At 55.8% G+C, this 18,811-nt stretch overlaps 2 protein-coding genes across 2 annotated transcripts in view; one reads left to right on the forward strand and one right to left on the reverse strand.

Annotated features, from left to right (window-relative positions):
* The window catches only part of LOC132385393 (histone-lysine N-methyltransferase 2B-like), a 292,547-nt gene that overhangs the window by 212,608 nt on the left and 61,128 nt on the right, over window positions 1–18,811 (reverse strand). The gene's annotated exons all lie outside the window — the stretch shown is intronic.
* LOC132385394 (mucin-2-like) lies at window positions 6,756–17,087 on the forward strand. Its single transcript, XM_059957437.1, has 2 exons — window positions 6,756–16,277; window positions 17,018–17,087. Exon 1 carries the CDS (start codon window positions 7,363–7,365, stop codon window positions 8,809–8,811), a length of 1,449 nt encoding a protein of 482 aa, XP_059813420.1. The 5' UTR covers window positions 6,756–7,362; the 3' UTR covers window positions 8,812–16,277; window positions 17,018–17,087.

The raw sequence follows: 18,811 nt of genomic DNA on the forward strand, positions 1-18,811 counted from the left end.
CCACCGATCGGCCCCCCATCCTCGACAGTTCACTAACTCCACCGATCAACTCCCATTCCTCCACAGTTTACTCAATCCACCGAAAGGCTCCCCATCCTTGGCAGTTCAGTCAATCCAACGATCGGCTCCCCATCTTCGACAGTTCAGTCACTCCACCACCGATCGGCTCCCCATCCTCGACAGATCACTCACACCACCGAACAGCTCCCCATCCTCGACAGTTCACTCACTCCAGCGATAGGCTCCCCATCCTCGACAGTTCACTCACTCCACCGATCAACTCCCATTCCTCAACAGTTTACTCCCACCACCGATCAGCTCCCCATCCTCGACATTTCACTCACTCCACCGATCGGCTCCCCATCGACAGTTTACTCAATCCACCACCGATCAGCTCCCCATCCAGGACAGTTCACTCCCTCCACCACCGATCGGTTCCCCATCCTCGACAGTTCACTCACTCCACCACCGATCATCTCCCCATCCTCGACAGTTCACTCACTCCACCACCGATCGGCTCCCCATCCTCGACAGTTCGCTCACTCCATCGATCAGCTCCCCATCCTCGACAGTTCGGTCACTCCACCGATCGGCTCCCCATCCTCGACTGTTCACTCACTCCATCACCGATCAGCTCCCCATCCTCGTCAGTTCACTCAATCCATCACCGATCGGCTCCCAATCCTCGACAATTCACTCACTCTATCACCGATCAGCTCCCCATCCTCGACAGATCACTCACTCCACCGATCAGCTCCTTATCCGCGACAGTTCACTCACTCCACCGATCAGCTCCTTATCCTCGACAGTTCACTCACTCCATCGATCAGCTCCCCATCTTCGACAGTTCACTCACTCCATCACCGATCAGCTCCCCATCCTCGACAGTTCACTCACTCCATCACCGATCAGCTCCCCATCCTCGACAGTTCACTCACTCCATCACCGATCAACTCCCCATCCTCAACAGTTCACTAACTCCACCGATCAACTCCCATTCCTCGACACTTTACACCCTCCACCACCGATCAGCTCCCCATCCTCGACAGTTCACTCACTCCACCGATCAGCTCCCCATCCTCGACAGTTCGCTCACTCCTCCAATCAGCACCCCATCCTCGACAGTTCACTCACTCCACCGATCGGCTCCCCATCGACAGTTCACTCACTCCACCACCAATCGGCTCCCCATCCTCGACAGTTCACTCACTCCATCACCGATCGGCTCCCCATCCTCGACAGTTCACTCACTGCACCGGTCGACTCCCCATTCTCGACAGTTCTGTCACTCCACCACCGATCGGCTCCCCATCCTCGTCAGTTCACTCACTCCACCGATCAGCTCCCCATCCTCGACAGTTCACTCACTCCAGCACCAATCAGCTCCCCATCCTCAACAGTTCACTCACTCCATCACTGATAAGCTCCCCATCCTCGACAGTTCACTCACACCACCGGTCAGCTCCCCATCCTCGAAAATTCACTGACTCCACCGATCAGCTCCCCATCCTCGACAGAACACTAACTAACTCCACCGATCAGCCCCCTATCCTCGACAGTTCACTCACTCCACCGGTCATCTCCCCATCCTCGACAGTTCACTCACTCCACCGGTCATCTCCCCATCCTCGACAGTTCACTCACTCCACCACCGATCAGCTCCCCATCCTCGTCAGTTCACTCGCTCCACAACAGATCAGCTCCCAATCCTCGACAGTTCACTCACTCCACCGATCTGCTCCCCATCCTCAACAGTTCACTCATGCCACCAATCGGCTCCCCATTCTCGACAGTTCATTCACTCCACAACCGATCAGCTCCCCATCCTCGACAGTTCACTCACTGCACCACCAATCGGCTACCCATCCTCAACAGTTCAGTCACTCCACCGATCGGCTCCCCATCCTCAACAGTTCACTCACTCCACCGATCGGCTCCCCATCCTCAACAGTTCACTCACACAACCAGTCAGCTCATCATCCTCGACATTTCACTCACTCCACAGATCGGCTCCCCATATTCGACAGTTCACTCGCTCCATCACCGATCAACTCCAAATCCTCGACAGTTCACTGACTACATCGATCAGCTCCCCATCCTCGACAGTTTGCTCACTCCACCGATCAGCTCCCCATCCTTGACAGTTCACTCACTCCACCGATCAGCTCCACATCCTCGACAGTTCACTCACTCCACCGATCAGTTCCCCATCCTTGACAGTTCACTCACTCCACCGATCGGCTCCCAATCCTCGACAGTTCACTGACTCCACCGATCAGCTCCCCATCCTCGACAGTTCACTCCCTCCACCACCGATCAGCTCCCCATCTTCGACAGCTCACTCACTCAACCACCGATCAGCTCCCCATCCAGGACTGTTCACTCACTCCACTACCGATCGTCTCCCCATCCTCGAAAGTTCACTCACTCCACAACCGATCATCCCCCCATCCTCGACAATTCACTCACTCCATCACCGATCAGCTCCCCATCCTCGACAGTTCACTGACTCCACCGATCGGCTCCCCATCCTCGACAGTTCACTCACTGCACCGGTCGACTCCCGATTCTCGACAGTTCGGTCACTCCACCGATCGGCTCCCCATCCTCGACAGTTCACTCACTCCACCGATCGGCTCCCCATCGACAGTTTACTCACTCCACCACCGATCAGCTCCCCATCCAGGACTGTTCACTCCCTACACCACCGATCGGCACCACATCCTCGACAGTTCACTCGCTCCATCACCGATCAACTCCCCATCCTCGTCAGTTCACTCACTCCACCGATCAGCTCCCCATCCTCGACAGTTTGCTCACTCCACCAATCAGCACCCCATCCTCAACAGTTCACTCACTCCACCGATCGGCTCCCCATCGACAGTTCACTCACTCCACCACCGATCATTTCCCCATCCTCGACAGTTGACTCACTCCACCGATCGGCCCCCCATCCTCGACAGTTCACTAACTCCACCGATCAACTCCCATTCCTCCACAGTTTACTCAATCCACCGAAAGGCTCCCCATCCTTGGCAGTTCAGTCAATCCAACGATCGGCTCCCCATCTTCGACAGTTCAGTCACTCCACCACCGATCGGCTCCCCATCCTCGACAGATCACTCACACCACCGAACAGCTCCCCATCCTCGACAGTTCACTCACTCCAGCGATAGGCTCCCCTTCCTCGACAGTTCTCTCACTCCACCGATCAGCTCCCCATCCTCGACAGTTCACTCACTCCATCACCGATCAACTCCCCATCCTCGACAGTTCACTCACACCAGCGATAGGCTCCCCATCCTCGACAGTTCACTCACTCCACCGATCAACTCCCATTCCTCAACAGTTTACTCCCACCACCGATCAGCTCCCCATCCTCGACATTTCACTCACTCCACCGATCGGCTCCCCATCGACAGTTTACTCAATCCACCACCGATCAGCTCCCCATCCAGGACAGTTCACTCCCTCCACCACCGATCGGTTCCCCATCCTCGACAGTTCACTCACTCCACCACCGATCATCTCCCCATCCTCGACAGTTCACTCACTCCACCACCGATCGGCTCCCCATCATCGACAGTTCACTCACTCCATCGATCAGCTCCCCATCCTCGACAGTGCACTGACTCCACTGATCAGCTCCCCATTCTCGACAGTTCGGTCACTCCACCGATCGGCTCCCCATCCTCGACTGTTCACTCACTCCATCACCGATCAGCTCCCCATCCTCGTCAGTTCACTCAATCCATCACCGATCGGCTCCCAATCCTCGACAATTCACTCACTCCATCACCGATCAGCTCCCCATCCTCGACAGATCACTCACTCCACCGATCAGCTCCTTATCCGCGACAGTTCACTCACTCCACCGATCAGCTCCTTATCGACAGTTCACTCACTCCACCGATCAGCTCCCCATCTTCGACAGTTCACTCACTCCATCACCGATCAGCTCCCCATCCTCGACAGTTCACTCACTCCATCACCGATCAGCTCCCCATCCTCGACAGTTCACTCACTCCATCACCGATCAACTCCCCATCCTCAACAGTTCACTAACTCCACCGATCAACTCCCATTCCTCGACACTTAACACCCTCAACCACCGAACAGCTCCCCATCCTCGACAGTTCACTCACTCCACCGATCAGCTCCCCATCCTCGACAGTTCGCTCACTCCTCCAATCAGCACCCCATCCTCGACAGTTCACTCACTCCACCGATCGGCTCCCCATCGACAGTTCACTCACTCCACCACCAATCGGCTCCCCATCCTCGACAGTTCACTCACTCCATCACCGATCGGCTCCCCATCCTCGACAGTTCACTCACTGCACCGGTCGACTCCCCATTCTCGACAGTTCTGTCACTCCACCACCGATCGGCTCCCCATCCTCGTCAGTTCACTCACTCTACCACCGATCAGCTCCCCATCCTGGACAGTTCACTCACTCCATCACCAATCGGCTCCCCATCCTCGACACTGCACTCACTCCATCACCAATCAGCTCCCCATCCTCGACAGATCACTCACTGTACCGATCAGCTCCCAATCCTCGACAGTTCACTCACTCCACTGATCAGCTCATATCCGCGACAGTTCACTCACTCCACCGATCAGCTCCCCATCCTCGACAGTTCACTCACTCCACCACCGATCAGCTCCCCATCCTCGACAGTTCACTCACTCCACCACCGATCAGCTCCCCATCCTCGACAGCACACTCACTCCATCACCGATCAGCTCCCCATCCTCGACAGCTCACTCACTCCACCACAAATCGGCTCCCCATCCTCGACAGTTCACTCACTCCACAACCGATTAGCTCCCCATCCTCGACAGTTCACTCACTCCACCGATCGGCTCCCCATCGACAGTTTACTCAATCCACCACCGATCAGCTCCCCATCCTCGACAGTGCACTGACTCCACCGATCAGCTCCTTATCCGCGACAGTTCACTCACTCCACCGATCAGCTCCTTATCCTCGACAGTTCACTCACTCCACCGATCAGCTCCCCATCTTCGACAGTTCACTCGCTCCACCACCGATCAGCTCCCCATCCTCGACACTTCACTCACTCCATCACCGATCAGCTCCCCATTCTTGACGGTTCACTCACTCCACCGATCAGCTCCCATCCTCGACAGTTCATTCACTCCACCACCGATCGGCTCCCCATCCTCGACAGTTCACTCCCTCCACCACCGATCGGTTCCCCATTCTCGACAGTTCAGTCCCTCCACCACCGATCGGTTCCCCATCCTCGACAGTTCACTCCCTCCACCTATAGGCTCCCCACCCTCGACAGTTCACTCAATAAATCGATCGGCTCCCCATCCTCGACAGTTCACTCAATAAATCGATCGGCTCCCCATCCTCGACAGTTCACTCACTCCACCGATCGGACCCCATTTCGACAGTTCACTCACTCCACCACCGATCTGCTCCCCATCCTCGACAGTTCACTCACTCCAACGCCGATCATCTCCCCATCCTCGACAGTTCACTCACTCCAGCGATAGGCTCCCCTTCCTCGACAGTTCACTCACTCCACCGATCAACTCCCATTACTCGACAGTTTACTCCCTCCACCACCGATCAGCTCCCCATCCTCGACAGTTCACTCACTCCACCGATCGGTCACCATCTTCGACAGTTCACTCACTCCACAACTGATCGGCACCCCTTCCTCGACAGTTCTCTCACTCCACTGAACAGCTCCCCATCCTCGACAATTCACTCACTCTACCGATCAGCTTCCCATCATCGACAGTTCACTCACTCCATCACAGATCAGCTCCCCATCCTCGACAGTTCACTCACTCCACCACCGATCAGCTCCCCTTCCTCGACAATTCACTCACTCCACCACCGATCAGCTCCCCATCCTTGACAATTCACTCACTCCACCGATCAGCTCCCAATCCTCGACAGTTCACTCACTCCACCAATCAGCTCCCCATCCTCGACAGTTCACTCACTCCACCGATCAGCTCCCAATTCTCGACAGTTCACTCACTCCACATCCGATCAGCTCGCAATCCTCGACAGTTCACTCACTCCACCGATCAGCTCCCCATCCTCGACAGTTCACTCATGCCACCGATCAGCTCCCCATCCTCGACAGTTCACTCACTGCACCAATCGGCTCCCCATTCTCGACAGTTCATTCACTCCACAACCGATCAGCTCCCCATCCTCGACAGTTCATTCACTCCACCAATCGGTCCCCATCTTCGACAGTTCACTCACTCCACAACTGATCGGCACCCCATCCCCGACAGATCACTCACTCCACCGAACAGCTCCCCATCCTCGACAGTTCACTCACTGCAGCGATAGGCTCCCCTTCCTCGACAGTTCACTCACTCCACCGATCAACTCCCATTACTCGACAGTTTACTCCCTCCACCACCGATCAGCTCCCCATCCTCGACAGTTCACTCACTCCACAACCGATCAGCTCCCAATCCTCGACAGTTCACTCACTCCACCGATCAACTCCCCATCCTCGAGAGTTAATACACTCACTCCACCAATCAACTCCCTATCCTCGACTGGTAACTCACACCACCGGTCAGCTCCCCATCCTCGACAGTTCACTCACACCACCGGTCAGCTCCACATCCTCGAAAATTCACTGACTCCACCGATCAGCTCCCCATCCTCGACAGTTCAGTCACTCCACCGATCAGCTCCCCATCCCCGACAGATCACTCACTCACTCCACTGATCGGCTCCCCATCCTCGACAGTTCACTCACTCCACCGGTCATCTCCCCATCCTCGACAGTTCACTCACTCCACCGATCAGTCCCGATCTTCGACAGTTCACTCACTCCACCACTGATCAGCTCCGCATCCTCGACAATTCACTCACTCCACCGATCGGCCCCCCCAACCTCGACAGTTCACTCACTCCATTGATCGGCTCCCCATCCTCGACAGTTCACTCACTCCACCGATCGGCGCCCCATCTTGGACAGTTCACTCCCTCCATTGATCGGCTCCCCATCCTCGACAGTTCACTCACTCCACCGATCGGTCCCCATCTTCGACAGTTCACTCACTCCACAACTGATCGGCACCCCATCCCTGATAGATCACTCACTCCACCGATCAACTCCCCATCCTCGACATTTAACTCAGTCCACCACCGATCAGCTCCCCATCCTCGACAGTTCACTCACTCCACCGCCAATCGGCTCCCCATCCTCGACAGTTCACTCACTCCACCGCCAATCGGCTCCCCATCCTCGACAGTTCACTCACTCCATCACCGATCAGCTCCCCATCCTCGACAGTTCACTCGCTCCACAACAGATCAGCTCCCAATCCTCGACAGTTCACTCATGCCACCGATCAGCTCCCCATCCTCGACAGTTCATTCACTCCACAACCGATCAGCTCCCCATCCTCGACAGTTCACTCACTCCACCACCGATCAGCTCCCCATCCTCGACAGTTCACTCACTGCACCACCAATCGGCTACCCATCCTCAACCGTTCAGTCACTCCACCGAACAGCTCCCCATCCTCGACAGTTCACTCACTCCAGCGATAGGCTCCCCTTCCTCGACAGTTCACTCACTCCACCGATCAACTCCCATTCCTCGACAGTTTACTCCCTCCACCACCGATCAGCTCCCCATCCTCGACAGTTCACTCGCTCCACAACAGATCAGCTCCCAATCCTCGACAGTTCACTCACTCCACCGGTCAGCTCCCCATCCTCGACAGTTCACTCACTCCACCACCGATCGGTTCCCCATCCTCGACAGTTCACTCCCTCCACCTACAGGCTCCCGATCCTCGACAGTTCACTCAATACACCGATCGGCTCCCCATCCTCGACAGTTCACTCCCTCCACCACCGATCGGTTCCCCATTCTCGACAGTTCAGTCCCTCCACCACCGATCGGTTCCCCATCCTCGACAGTTCACTCCCTCCACCTATAGGCACCCCACCCTCGACAGTTCACTCACTCCACCGATCGGTCCCCATTTCGACAGTTCACTCACTCCACCACCGATCTGCTCCCCATCCTCGACAGTTCACTCACTCCAACGCCGATCATCTCCCCATCCTCGACAGTTCACTCACTCCAGCGATAGGCTCCCCTTCCTCGACAGTTCACTCACTCCACCGATCAACTCCCATTACTCGACAGTTTACTCCCTCCACCACCGATCAGCTCCCCATCCTCGACAGTTCACTCACTCCACCAATCGGTCACCATCTTCGACAGTTCACTCACTCCACAACTGATCGGCACCCCATCCTCGACAGATCACTCACTCCACCGAACAGCTCCCCATCCTCGACAGTTCTCTCACTCCACCGATCAGCTCCCCATCCTCGACAGTTCTCTCACTCCACCGATCAGCTCCCCATCCTCGACAGTTCACTCACTCCTCCGATCAGCTCCCTATCCTCGACAGTTCACTCACACCACCGGTCAGCTCCCCATCCTCGAAAATTCACTGACTCCACCGATCAGCTCCCCATCCTCGACAGAACACTAACTAACTCCACCGATCAGCCCCCTATCCTCGACAGTTCACTCACTCCACCGGTCATCTCCCCATCCTCGACAGTTCACTCACTCCACCGATCGGTCCCGATCTTCGACAGTTCACTCACTCCACCACTGATCAGTTCTGGATCCTCGACAATTCACTCACTCCACCGATCGGCCCCCCATCCTCGACAGTTCACTCACTCCACCGAACAGCATCCCATCCTCGACAGTTCATTCACTCCACCACCGATCAGCTCCCCATCCTCGACAGTTCACTAACTCCACCGATCAACTCCCATTCCTCGACAGTTTACTCCCTCGACCAGCAATCAGCTCCCCATTCTCGACAGATCACTCACTCCACCGATCAACTCCACATCCTCGACAGTTCATTCACTCCACAACCGATCAGCTCCCCATCCTCGACAGTTCACTCATTCCACCGATCAGCTCCCCATCTTCGACAGTTCACTCACTCCACCACCGATCAGCTCCCCATCCTCGACAGTTCACTAACTCCACCGATCAACTCCCATTCCTCGACAGTTTACTCCCTCGACCAGCAATCAGCTCCCCATTCTCGACAGATCACTCACTCCACCGATCAACTCCACATCCTCGACAGTTCATTCACTCCACAACCGATCAGCTCCCCATCCTCGACAGTTCACTCATTCCACCGATCAGCTCCCCATCATCGACAGTTCATTCACTCCACCGGCGATCAGCTCCCCATCCTCGACAGTTCACTCCCTGCACCTACAGGCTCCCCATCCTCGACAGTTCACTCACTCCACCGATCAGTTCCCCATCCTCGACAGTTCACTCACTCCTCCGATCAGCTCCCCATTCTCGACAGTTCCCGCACTCCACCACCAATCAGCTCCCCATCCTCGGCAGTTCACTCAATCCACCGATCGGCTCCCCATCTTCGACAGTTCATTCACTCCACCACCGATCGGCTCCCCATCCTCGACAGATCACTCACTCCACCATTGATCGGCACCCCATCCTCGACAGTTCACTCACTCCACCACCGATCAACTCCCCATCCTCAACAGCTCATACACTCACACCACCACCGATCAGCTCCCCATACTCGACAATTCACGCACTCACTCCATCACCGATCAGCTCCCCATCCTCGACAGTTCACTCACTCCACCACCTATCATCTCCCCATCCTCGACAGTTCAGTCATTCCATCACTGATCAACTCCCCATCCTCGACAGATCACTCACTCACTCCACCGATCGGCTCCCATCTCCCATCATTCCACCACGGATCAGCGCTCCATCCTCGACAGTTCACTCACTCCACCGATCGGCTCCCCATCCTCGACACTTCACTCACTCCAGCACCGATCAGCTCCCCATACTCGACAGTTCACTCACTCCATCACCGATCAGCTCCCAATCCTCGACATTTCACTCACTCCACCAATCAGCTCCCCATCCTCGACAGTTCACTCACTCCACAACCGATCAGCTCCCCATAAATGGCTAATCACTCCACCACCGACCATGATCGTTCACTCACTCCACCACCGATCACCCACCCATCCTCGACAGTTCACTCACTCCACCGATCAGCTCCCCATCCTCGACTGTTCACTCACTTACTCCACCGATCAGGTCCCAATCCTCGACAGTTCACTCACTCCACCACCGATCAGCACCCCATCCTCGACAGATCACTCACTCCATCACCGCTCAGCTCCCTATCCTCAACAGTTCACTCAATCCACCACAGTTCAGCTCCCCATCCTCGAAAATTCACTGACTCCACCGATCAGCTTCCCATCCTCGACAGAACACTAACTAACTCCACCGATCAGCACCCCATCCTCGACAGTTCACTCACTCCACCAATCAGCTCCCCATCCTCGAAAGTTCACTAACTCACTCCACCGATCAGCTCCCCATCTTCGACAGTTCACTCACTCCACCGATCATCTCCCCGTCCTCGACAGTTCACTCACTCCACCGATCGGTCCCCATTTCGACAGTTCACTCACTCCACCACCGATCTGCTCCCCATCCTCGACAGTTCACTCACTCCAACGCCGATCATCTCCCCATCCTCGACAGTTCACTCACTCCAGCGATAGGCTCCCCTTCCTCGACAGTTCACTCACTCCACCGATCAACTCCCATTACTCGACAGTTTACTCCCTCCACCACCGATCAGCTCCCCATCCTCGACAGTTCACTCACTCCACTGATCGGTTCCCCATCCTCGACAGTTCACTCACTCCACCGATCAGCTCACCATCCTCGACAGTTCACTCACTCCATCACTGATAAGCTCCCCATCCTCGACAGTTGACTCACTCCACCGATCAGCTCCCCATCCTCGACAGTTCACTCACTCTACCGATCAGCTCCCCATCCTCGACAGTTCATTCACTCCACAACCGATCAGCTCCCCATCCGCGACAGTTCACTCACTCCACCGATCGGCTCCCCATCCTCGACAGTTCACTCACTCCACCACCGATCGGCTCCCCATCCTCGAGAGTTAATACACTCACTCCACCAATCAACTCCCTATCCTCGACTGTTCACTCACACCACCGGTCAGCTCCCCATCCTCGACAGTTCACTCACTCCACCAATCAACTCCCTATCCTCGACTGTTCACTCACACCACCGGTCAGCTCCCCATCCTCGAAAATTCACTGACTCCACCGATCAGCTCCCCATCCTCGACAGTACACTAACTAACTCCACCGATCAGCCCCCTATCCTCGACAGTTCAGTCACTCCACCGATCAGCTCCCCATCCTCGACAGTTCAGTCACTCACTCCACTGATCGGCTTCCCATCCTCGACAGTTCACTCACTCCACCGATCAGCTCCCCATCCTCGACAGTACACTAACTAACTCCACCGATCAGCTCCCCATCCCCGACAGTTCACTCACTCACTCCACTGATCGGCTTCCCATCCTCGACAGTTCACTCACTCCACCGATCAGTCCCGATCTTCGACAGTTCACTCACTCCACCACTGATCAGCTCCGCATCCTCGACAATTCACTCACTCCACTGATCGGCCCCCCCATCCTCGACAGTTCACTCACTCCACCGATCAGCATCCCATCCTCGACAGTTCACTCACTCCATCACCGATCAGCTCCCCATCCTCGACAGTTCACTCACTCCAACACCGATCAGCTCCCCATCATCGACAGTTCACTCACACCACCACCGATCAGCTCCCCAACCTCGACAATTCACTCACTCCACCGATCAGCTCCCAATCCTCGACAGTTCACTCACTCCAGCACCGATCAGCTCCCCAACCTCGACAATTCACTCACTCCACCAATCGGCTCCCCATCCTCGACAGTTCATTCACTCCACCGATCGGTCACCATCTTCGACAGTTCACTCCCTCCACCTACAGTCTCCCCATCCTCGACAGTTCACTCAATACATCGATCGGCTCCCCATCCTCGACAGTTCACTCACTCCATCACCGATCAGCCCCCCATCCTCGACAGTTCACTCACTCACTCCACCGGTCAGCTCCCCATCCTCGAAAATTCACTGACTCCACCGATCAGCTCCCCATCCTCGACAGTTCACTCACTCCACCGGTCATCTCCCCATCCTCGACAGTTCACTCACTCCACCGATCGGTCCCGATCTTCGACAGTTCACTCACTCCACCACTGATCAGTTCTGGATCCTCGACAATTCACTCACTCCACCGATCGGCCCCCCATCCTCGACAGTTCACTCACTCCACCGAACAGCATCCCATCCTCGACAGTTCATTCACTCCATCACCGATCAACTCCCCATCCTCGACAGTTCACTAACTCCACCGATCGGCTCCCCATCCTCGACAGTTCACTCACTCCACCACCGATCGGCTCCCCATCCTCGAGAGTTAATACACTCACTCCACCAATCAACTCCCTATCCTCGACTGTTCACTCACACCACCGTTCAGCTCCCTATCCTCGACTGTTCACTCACACCACCGGTCAGCTCCCCATCCTCGAAAATTCACTCCCTCCACCTACAGTCTCCCCATGCTCAACAGTTCACTCACTCATCTGATCAGCTCCCCATCCTCGACAGTTCACTCAATACATCGATCGGCTCCCCATCCTCGACAGTTCACTCACTCCATCACCGATCAGCCCCCCATCCTCGACAGTTCACTCACTCACTCCACCGGTCAGCTCCCCATCCTCGAAAATTCACTGACTCCACCGATCAGCTCCCCATCCTCGACAGTTCACTCACTCCACCGGTCATCTCCCCATCCTCGACAGTTCACTCACTCCACCGATCGGTCCCGATCTTCGACAGTTCACTCACTCCACCACTGATCAGTTCTGGATCCTCGACAATTCACTCACTCCACCGATCGGCCCCCCATCCTCGACAGTTCACTCACTCCACCGAACAGCATCCCATCCTCGACAGTTCATTCACTCCATCACCGATCAACTCCCCATCCTCGACAGTTCACTAACTCCACCGATCAACTCCCATTCCTCGACAGTTTACTCCCTCGACCAGCAATCAGCTCCCCATTCTCGACAGATCACTCACTCCACCGATCAACTCCACATCCTCGACAGTTCATTCACTCCACAACCGATCAGCTCCCCATCCTCGACAGTTCACTCATTCCACCGATCAGCTCCCCATCTTCGACAGTTCACTCACTCCACCACCGATCAGCTCCCCATCCTCGACAGTTCACTAACTCCACCGATCAACTCCCATTCCTCGACAGTTTACTCCCTCGACCAGCAATCAGCTCCCCATTCTCGACAGATCACTCACTCCACCGATCAACTCCACATCCTCGACAGTTCATTCACTCCACAACCGATCAGCTCCCCATCATGGACAGTTCATTCACTCCACCGGCGATCAGCTCCCCATCCTCGACAGTTCACTCCCTGCACCTACAGGCTCCCCATCCTCGACAGTTCACTCACTCCACCGATCAGTTCCCCATCCTCGACAGTTCACTCACTCCTCCGATCAGCTCCCCATTCTCGACAGTTCCCGCACTCCACCACCAATCAGCTCCCCATCCTCGGCAGTTCACTCAATCCACCGATCGGCTCCCCATCTTCGACAGTTCATTCACTCCACCACCGATCGGCTCCCCATCCTCGACAGATCACTCACTCCACCATTGATCGGCACCCCATCCTCGACAGTTCACTCACTCCACCACCGATCAACTCCCCATCCTCAACAGCTCATACACTCACACCACCACCGATCAGCTCCCCATACTCGACAATTCACGCACTCACTCCATCACCGATCAGCTCCCCATCCTCGACAGTTCACTCACTCCACCACCTATCATCTCCCCATCCTCGACAGTTCAGTCATTCCATCACTGATCAACTCCCCATCCTCGACAGATCACTCACTCACTCCACCGATCGGCTCCCATCTCCCATCATTCCACCATGGATCAGCGCTCCATCCTCGACAGTTCACTCACTCCACCGATCGGCTCCCCATCCTCGACACTTCACTCACTCCAGCACCGATCAGCTCCCCATACTCGACAGTTCACTCACTCCATCACCGATCAGCTCCCAATCCTCGACATTTCACTCACTCCACCAATCAGCTCCCCATCCTCGACAGTTCACTCCCTCAACCACCGATCAGCTCCCCATCCTCAACAGTTCACTCACTCCATCACCGATCAGCTCCCCATCCTCGACAGTTCACTCACTCGACCAATCGGCTCCACATTCTCGACAGATCATTCACTCCACAACCGATCAGCTCCCCATCCTCGACTGTTCACTCACTCCACAACCGATCAGCTCCCCATAAATGGCTAATCACTCCACCACCGACCATGATCGTTCACCCACTCCACCACCGATCACCCACCCATCCTCGACAGTTCACTCACTCCACCGATCAGCTCCCCATCCTCGACTGTTCACTCACTTACTCCACCGATCAGGTCCCAATCCTCGACAGTTCACTCACTCCACCACCGATCAGCACCCCATCCTCGACAGATCACTCACTCCATCACCGCTCAGCTCCCTATCCTCAACAGTTCACTCAATCCACCACAGTTCAGCTCCCCATCCTCGAAAATTCACTGACTCCACCGATCAGCTTCCCATCCTCGACAGAACACTAACTAACTCCACCGATCAGCTCCCCATCCTCGACAGTTCACTCACTCCACCAATCAGCTCCCCATCCTCGAAAGTTCACTAACTCACTCCACCGATCAGCTCCCCATCTTCGACAGTTCACTCACTCCACCGATCATCTCCCCGTCCTCGACAGTTCACTCACTCCACCGATCGGTCCCCATTTCGACAGTTCACTCACTCCACCACCGATCTGCTCCCCATCCTCGACAGTTCACTCACTCCAACGCCGATCATCTCCCCATCCTCGACAGTTCACTCACTCCAGCGATAGGCTCCCCTTCCTCGACAGTTCACTCACTCCACCGATCGGTTCCCCATCCTCGACAGATCACTCACTCCACCACCAATCAGCTCCCCATCCTCGACAGTTCACTCACTCCACCGATCGGTCCCCATCTTCGACAGTTCACTCACTCCACCACCGATCGGTACCCCATCCTCGACAGTTCATTCACTCCACCGATCGGTCACCATCTTCGACAGTTCACTCACTCCACAACTGATCGGCACCCCATCCTCGACAGATCACTCACTCCACCGAACAGCTCCCCATCCTCGACAGTTCACTCACTCCAGCGATAGGCTCCCCTTCCTCGACAGTTCACTCACTCCACCACCGATCGGTTCCCCATCCTCGACAGTTCACTCCCTCCACCTACAGGCTCCCGATCCTCGACAGTTCACTCAATAAATCGATCGGCTCCCCATCCTCGACAGTTCATTCACTCCACCACCAATCGGCTCCCCATCCTCGACAGTTCACTCACTCCACCACCAATCTGCTCCCCATCCTCGACAGTTCACTCACTCCAACGCCGATCATCTCCCCATCCTCGACAGTTCACTCACTCCAGCGATAGGCTCCCCTTCCTCGACAGTTCACTCACTCCACCGATCAGCTCCCCATCCTCGACAGTTCACTCACTCCACCACCGATCGGTTCCCCATCCTCGACAGTTCACTCACTCCACCGATCGGTCACCATCTTCGACAGTTCACTCACTCCACAACTGATCGGCACCCCATCCTCGACAGATCACTCACTCCACCGAACAGCTCCCCATCCTCGACAGTTCACTCCCTCCACCTACAGGCTCCCCATCCTCAACAGTTCACTCACTCCTCCGATCAGCTCCCCATCCTCGATAGTTCACTCACTCCACCACCAATCAGCTCCCCATCCTCAACAGTTCACTCACTCCATCACTGATAAGCTCCCCATCCTCGACAGTTGACTCACTCCACCACCGATCAGCTCCCCATCCTCGACAGTTGACTCACTCCACCACCGATCAGCACCCCATCCTCAACAGTTCACTCACTCCATCACCGATCAGCTCCCCATCCTCGACAGTTCACTCACTCCTCCGATCAGCTCCCGATCCTCGACAGTTGACTCACTCCACCACCGGTCAGCTCCCCATCCTCGACAGTTCACTCACACCACCGGTCAGCTCCCCATCCTCGAAAATTCACTGACTCCACCGATCAGCTCCCCATCCTCGACAGAACACTAACTAACTCCACCGATCAGCCCCCTATCCTCGACAGTTCACTCACTCCACCGGTCATCTCCCCATCCTCGACAGTTCACTCACTCCACCGGTCATCTCCCCATCCTCGACAGTTCACTCACTCCACCACCGATCAGCTCCCCATCCTCGTCAGTTCACTCGCTCCACAACAGATCAGCTCCCAATCCTCGACAGTTCACTCACTCCACCGATCTGCTCCCCATCCTCAACAGTTCACTCATGCCACCAATCGGCTCCCCATTCTCGACAGTTCATTCACTCCACAACCGATCAGCTCCCCATCCGCGACAGTTCACTCACTCTACAGATCAGCTCCCCATCCTCGACAGTTCACTCACTGCACCGATCAGCTCCCCATCCTCGACAGTTCACTCCCTCCACCTATAGGCACCCCACCCTCGACAGTTCACTCACTCCACCGATCGGTCCCCATTTCGACAGTTCACTCACTCCACCACCGATCTGCTCCCCATCCTCGACAGTTCACTCACTCCAACGCCGATCATCTCCCCATCCTCGACAGTTCACTCACTCCAGCGATAGGCTCCCCTTCCTCGACAGTTCACTCACTCCACCGATCAACTCCCATTACTCGACAGTTTACTCCCTCCACCACCGATCAGCTCCCCATCCTCGACAGTTCACTCACTCCACCGATCGGTCACCATCTTCGACAGTTCACTCACTCCACAACTGATCGGCACCCCATCCTCGACAGATCACTCACTCCACCGAACAGCTCCCCATCCTCGACAGTTCACTCCCTCCACAGGTCATCTCCCCATCCTCGACAGTTCACTCACTCCACCGATCGGTCCCGATCTTCGACAGTTCACTCACTCCACCGATCAGCTCCCCATCCTCGACAGTTCACTCACTCCACCGAACAGCATCCCATCCTCGACAGTTCACTCACTCCATCACCGATCAACTCCCCATCCTCGACAGATCACTCACTCCACCGATCAACTCCACATCCTCGACAGTTCATTCACTCCACAACCGATCAGCTCCCCATCCTCGACAGTTCACTCATTCCACCGATCAGCTCCCCATCTTCGACAGTTCACTCACTCCACCACCGATCAGCTCCCCATCCTCGACAGTTCACTAACTCCACCGATCAACTCCCATTCCTCGACAGTTTACTCCCTCGACCAGCAATCAGCTCCCCATTCTCGACAGATCACTCACTCCACCGATCAACTCCACATCCTCGACAGTTCATTCACTCCACAACCGATCAGCTCCCCATCCTCGACAGTTCACTCATTCCACCGATCAGCTCCCCTTCCTCGACAGTTCATTCACTCCACCGGCGATCAGCTCCCCATCCTCGACAGTTCACTCCCTGCACCTACAGGCTCCCCATCCTCGACAGTTCACTCACTCCACCGATCAGTTCCCCATCCTCGACAGTTCACTCACTCCTCCGATCAGCTCCCCATTCTCGACAGTTCCCGCACTCCACCACCAATCAGCTCCCCATCCTCGGCAGTTCACTCAATCCACCGATCGGCTCCCCATCCTCGACAGTTCACTCACTCCACCACCTATCATCTCCCCATCCTCGACAGTTCAGTCATTCCATCACTGATCAACTCCCCATCCTCGACAGATCACTCACTCACTCCACCGATCGGCTCCCATCTCCCATCATTCCACCACGGATCAGCGCTCCATCCTCGACAGTTCACTCACTCCACCGATCGGCTCCCCATCCTCGACAGTTCACTCACTCCATCACCGATCAGCTCCCAATCCTCGACATTTCACTCACTCCACCAATCAGCTCCCCATGCTCGACAGTTCACTCACTCGACCAATCGGCTCCACATTCTCGACAGATCATTCACTCCACAACCGATCAGTTCCCCATCCTCGACTGTTCACTCACTCCACAACCGATCAGCTCCCCATAAATGGCTAATCACTCCACCACCGACCATGATCGTTCACCCACTCCACCACCGATCACCCACCCATCCTCGACAGTTCACTCACTCCACCGATCAGCTCCCCATCCTCGACTGTTCACTCACTTACTCCACCGATCAGGTCCCAATCCTCGACAGTTCACTCACTCCACCACCGATCAGCACCCCATCCTCGACAGATCACTCACTCCATCACCGCTCAGCTCCCTATCCTCAACAGTTCACTCAATCCACCACAGTTCAGCTCCCCATCCTCGAAAATTCACTGACTCCACCGATCAGCTCCCCATCCTCGACAGTTCACTCACTCCACCAATCAGCTCCCCATCCTCGAAAGTTCACTAACTCACTCCACCGATCAGCTCCCCATCTTCGACAGTTCACTCACTCCACCGATCATCTCCCCGTCCTCGACAGTTCACTCACTCCACCGATCGGTCCCCATCCTCGACAGTTCACTCACTCCACCACCGATCAGCTCCCCATCCTCGACAGTTCACTCACTCCACCACCGATCTGCTCCCCATCCTCGACAGTTCACTCACTCCACCACCGATCTGCTCCCCATCCTCGACAGTTCACTCACTCCAACGCCGATCATCTCCCCATCCTCGACAGTTCACTCACTC

Source organism: Hypanus sabinus, assembly GCF_030144855.1.
Source record: "Hypanus sabinus isolate sHypSab1 chromosome 1 unlocalized genomic scaffold, sHypSab1.hap1 SUPER_1_unloc_2, whole genome shotgun sequence".
Lineage (NCBI taxonomy): Eukaryota > Metazoa > Chordata > Chondrichthyes > Myliobatiformes > Dasyatidae > Hypanus > Hypanus sabinus.

Bases quoted from the DNA above. Each gene is read 5' to 3' on its own strand.
- LOC132385394 (XM_059957437.1), top strand. From the start codon at position 7,363: ATGCCACCGATCAGCTCCCCATCCTCGACAGTTCATTCACTCCACAAC.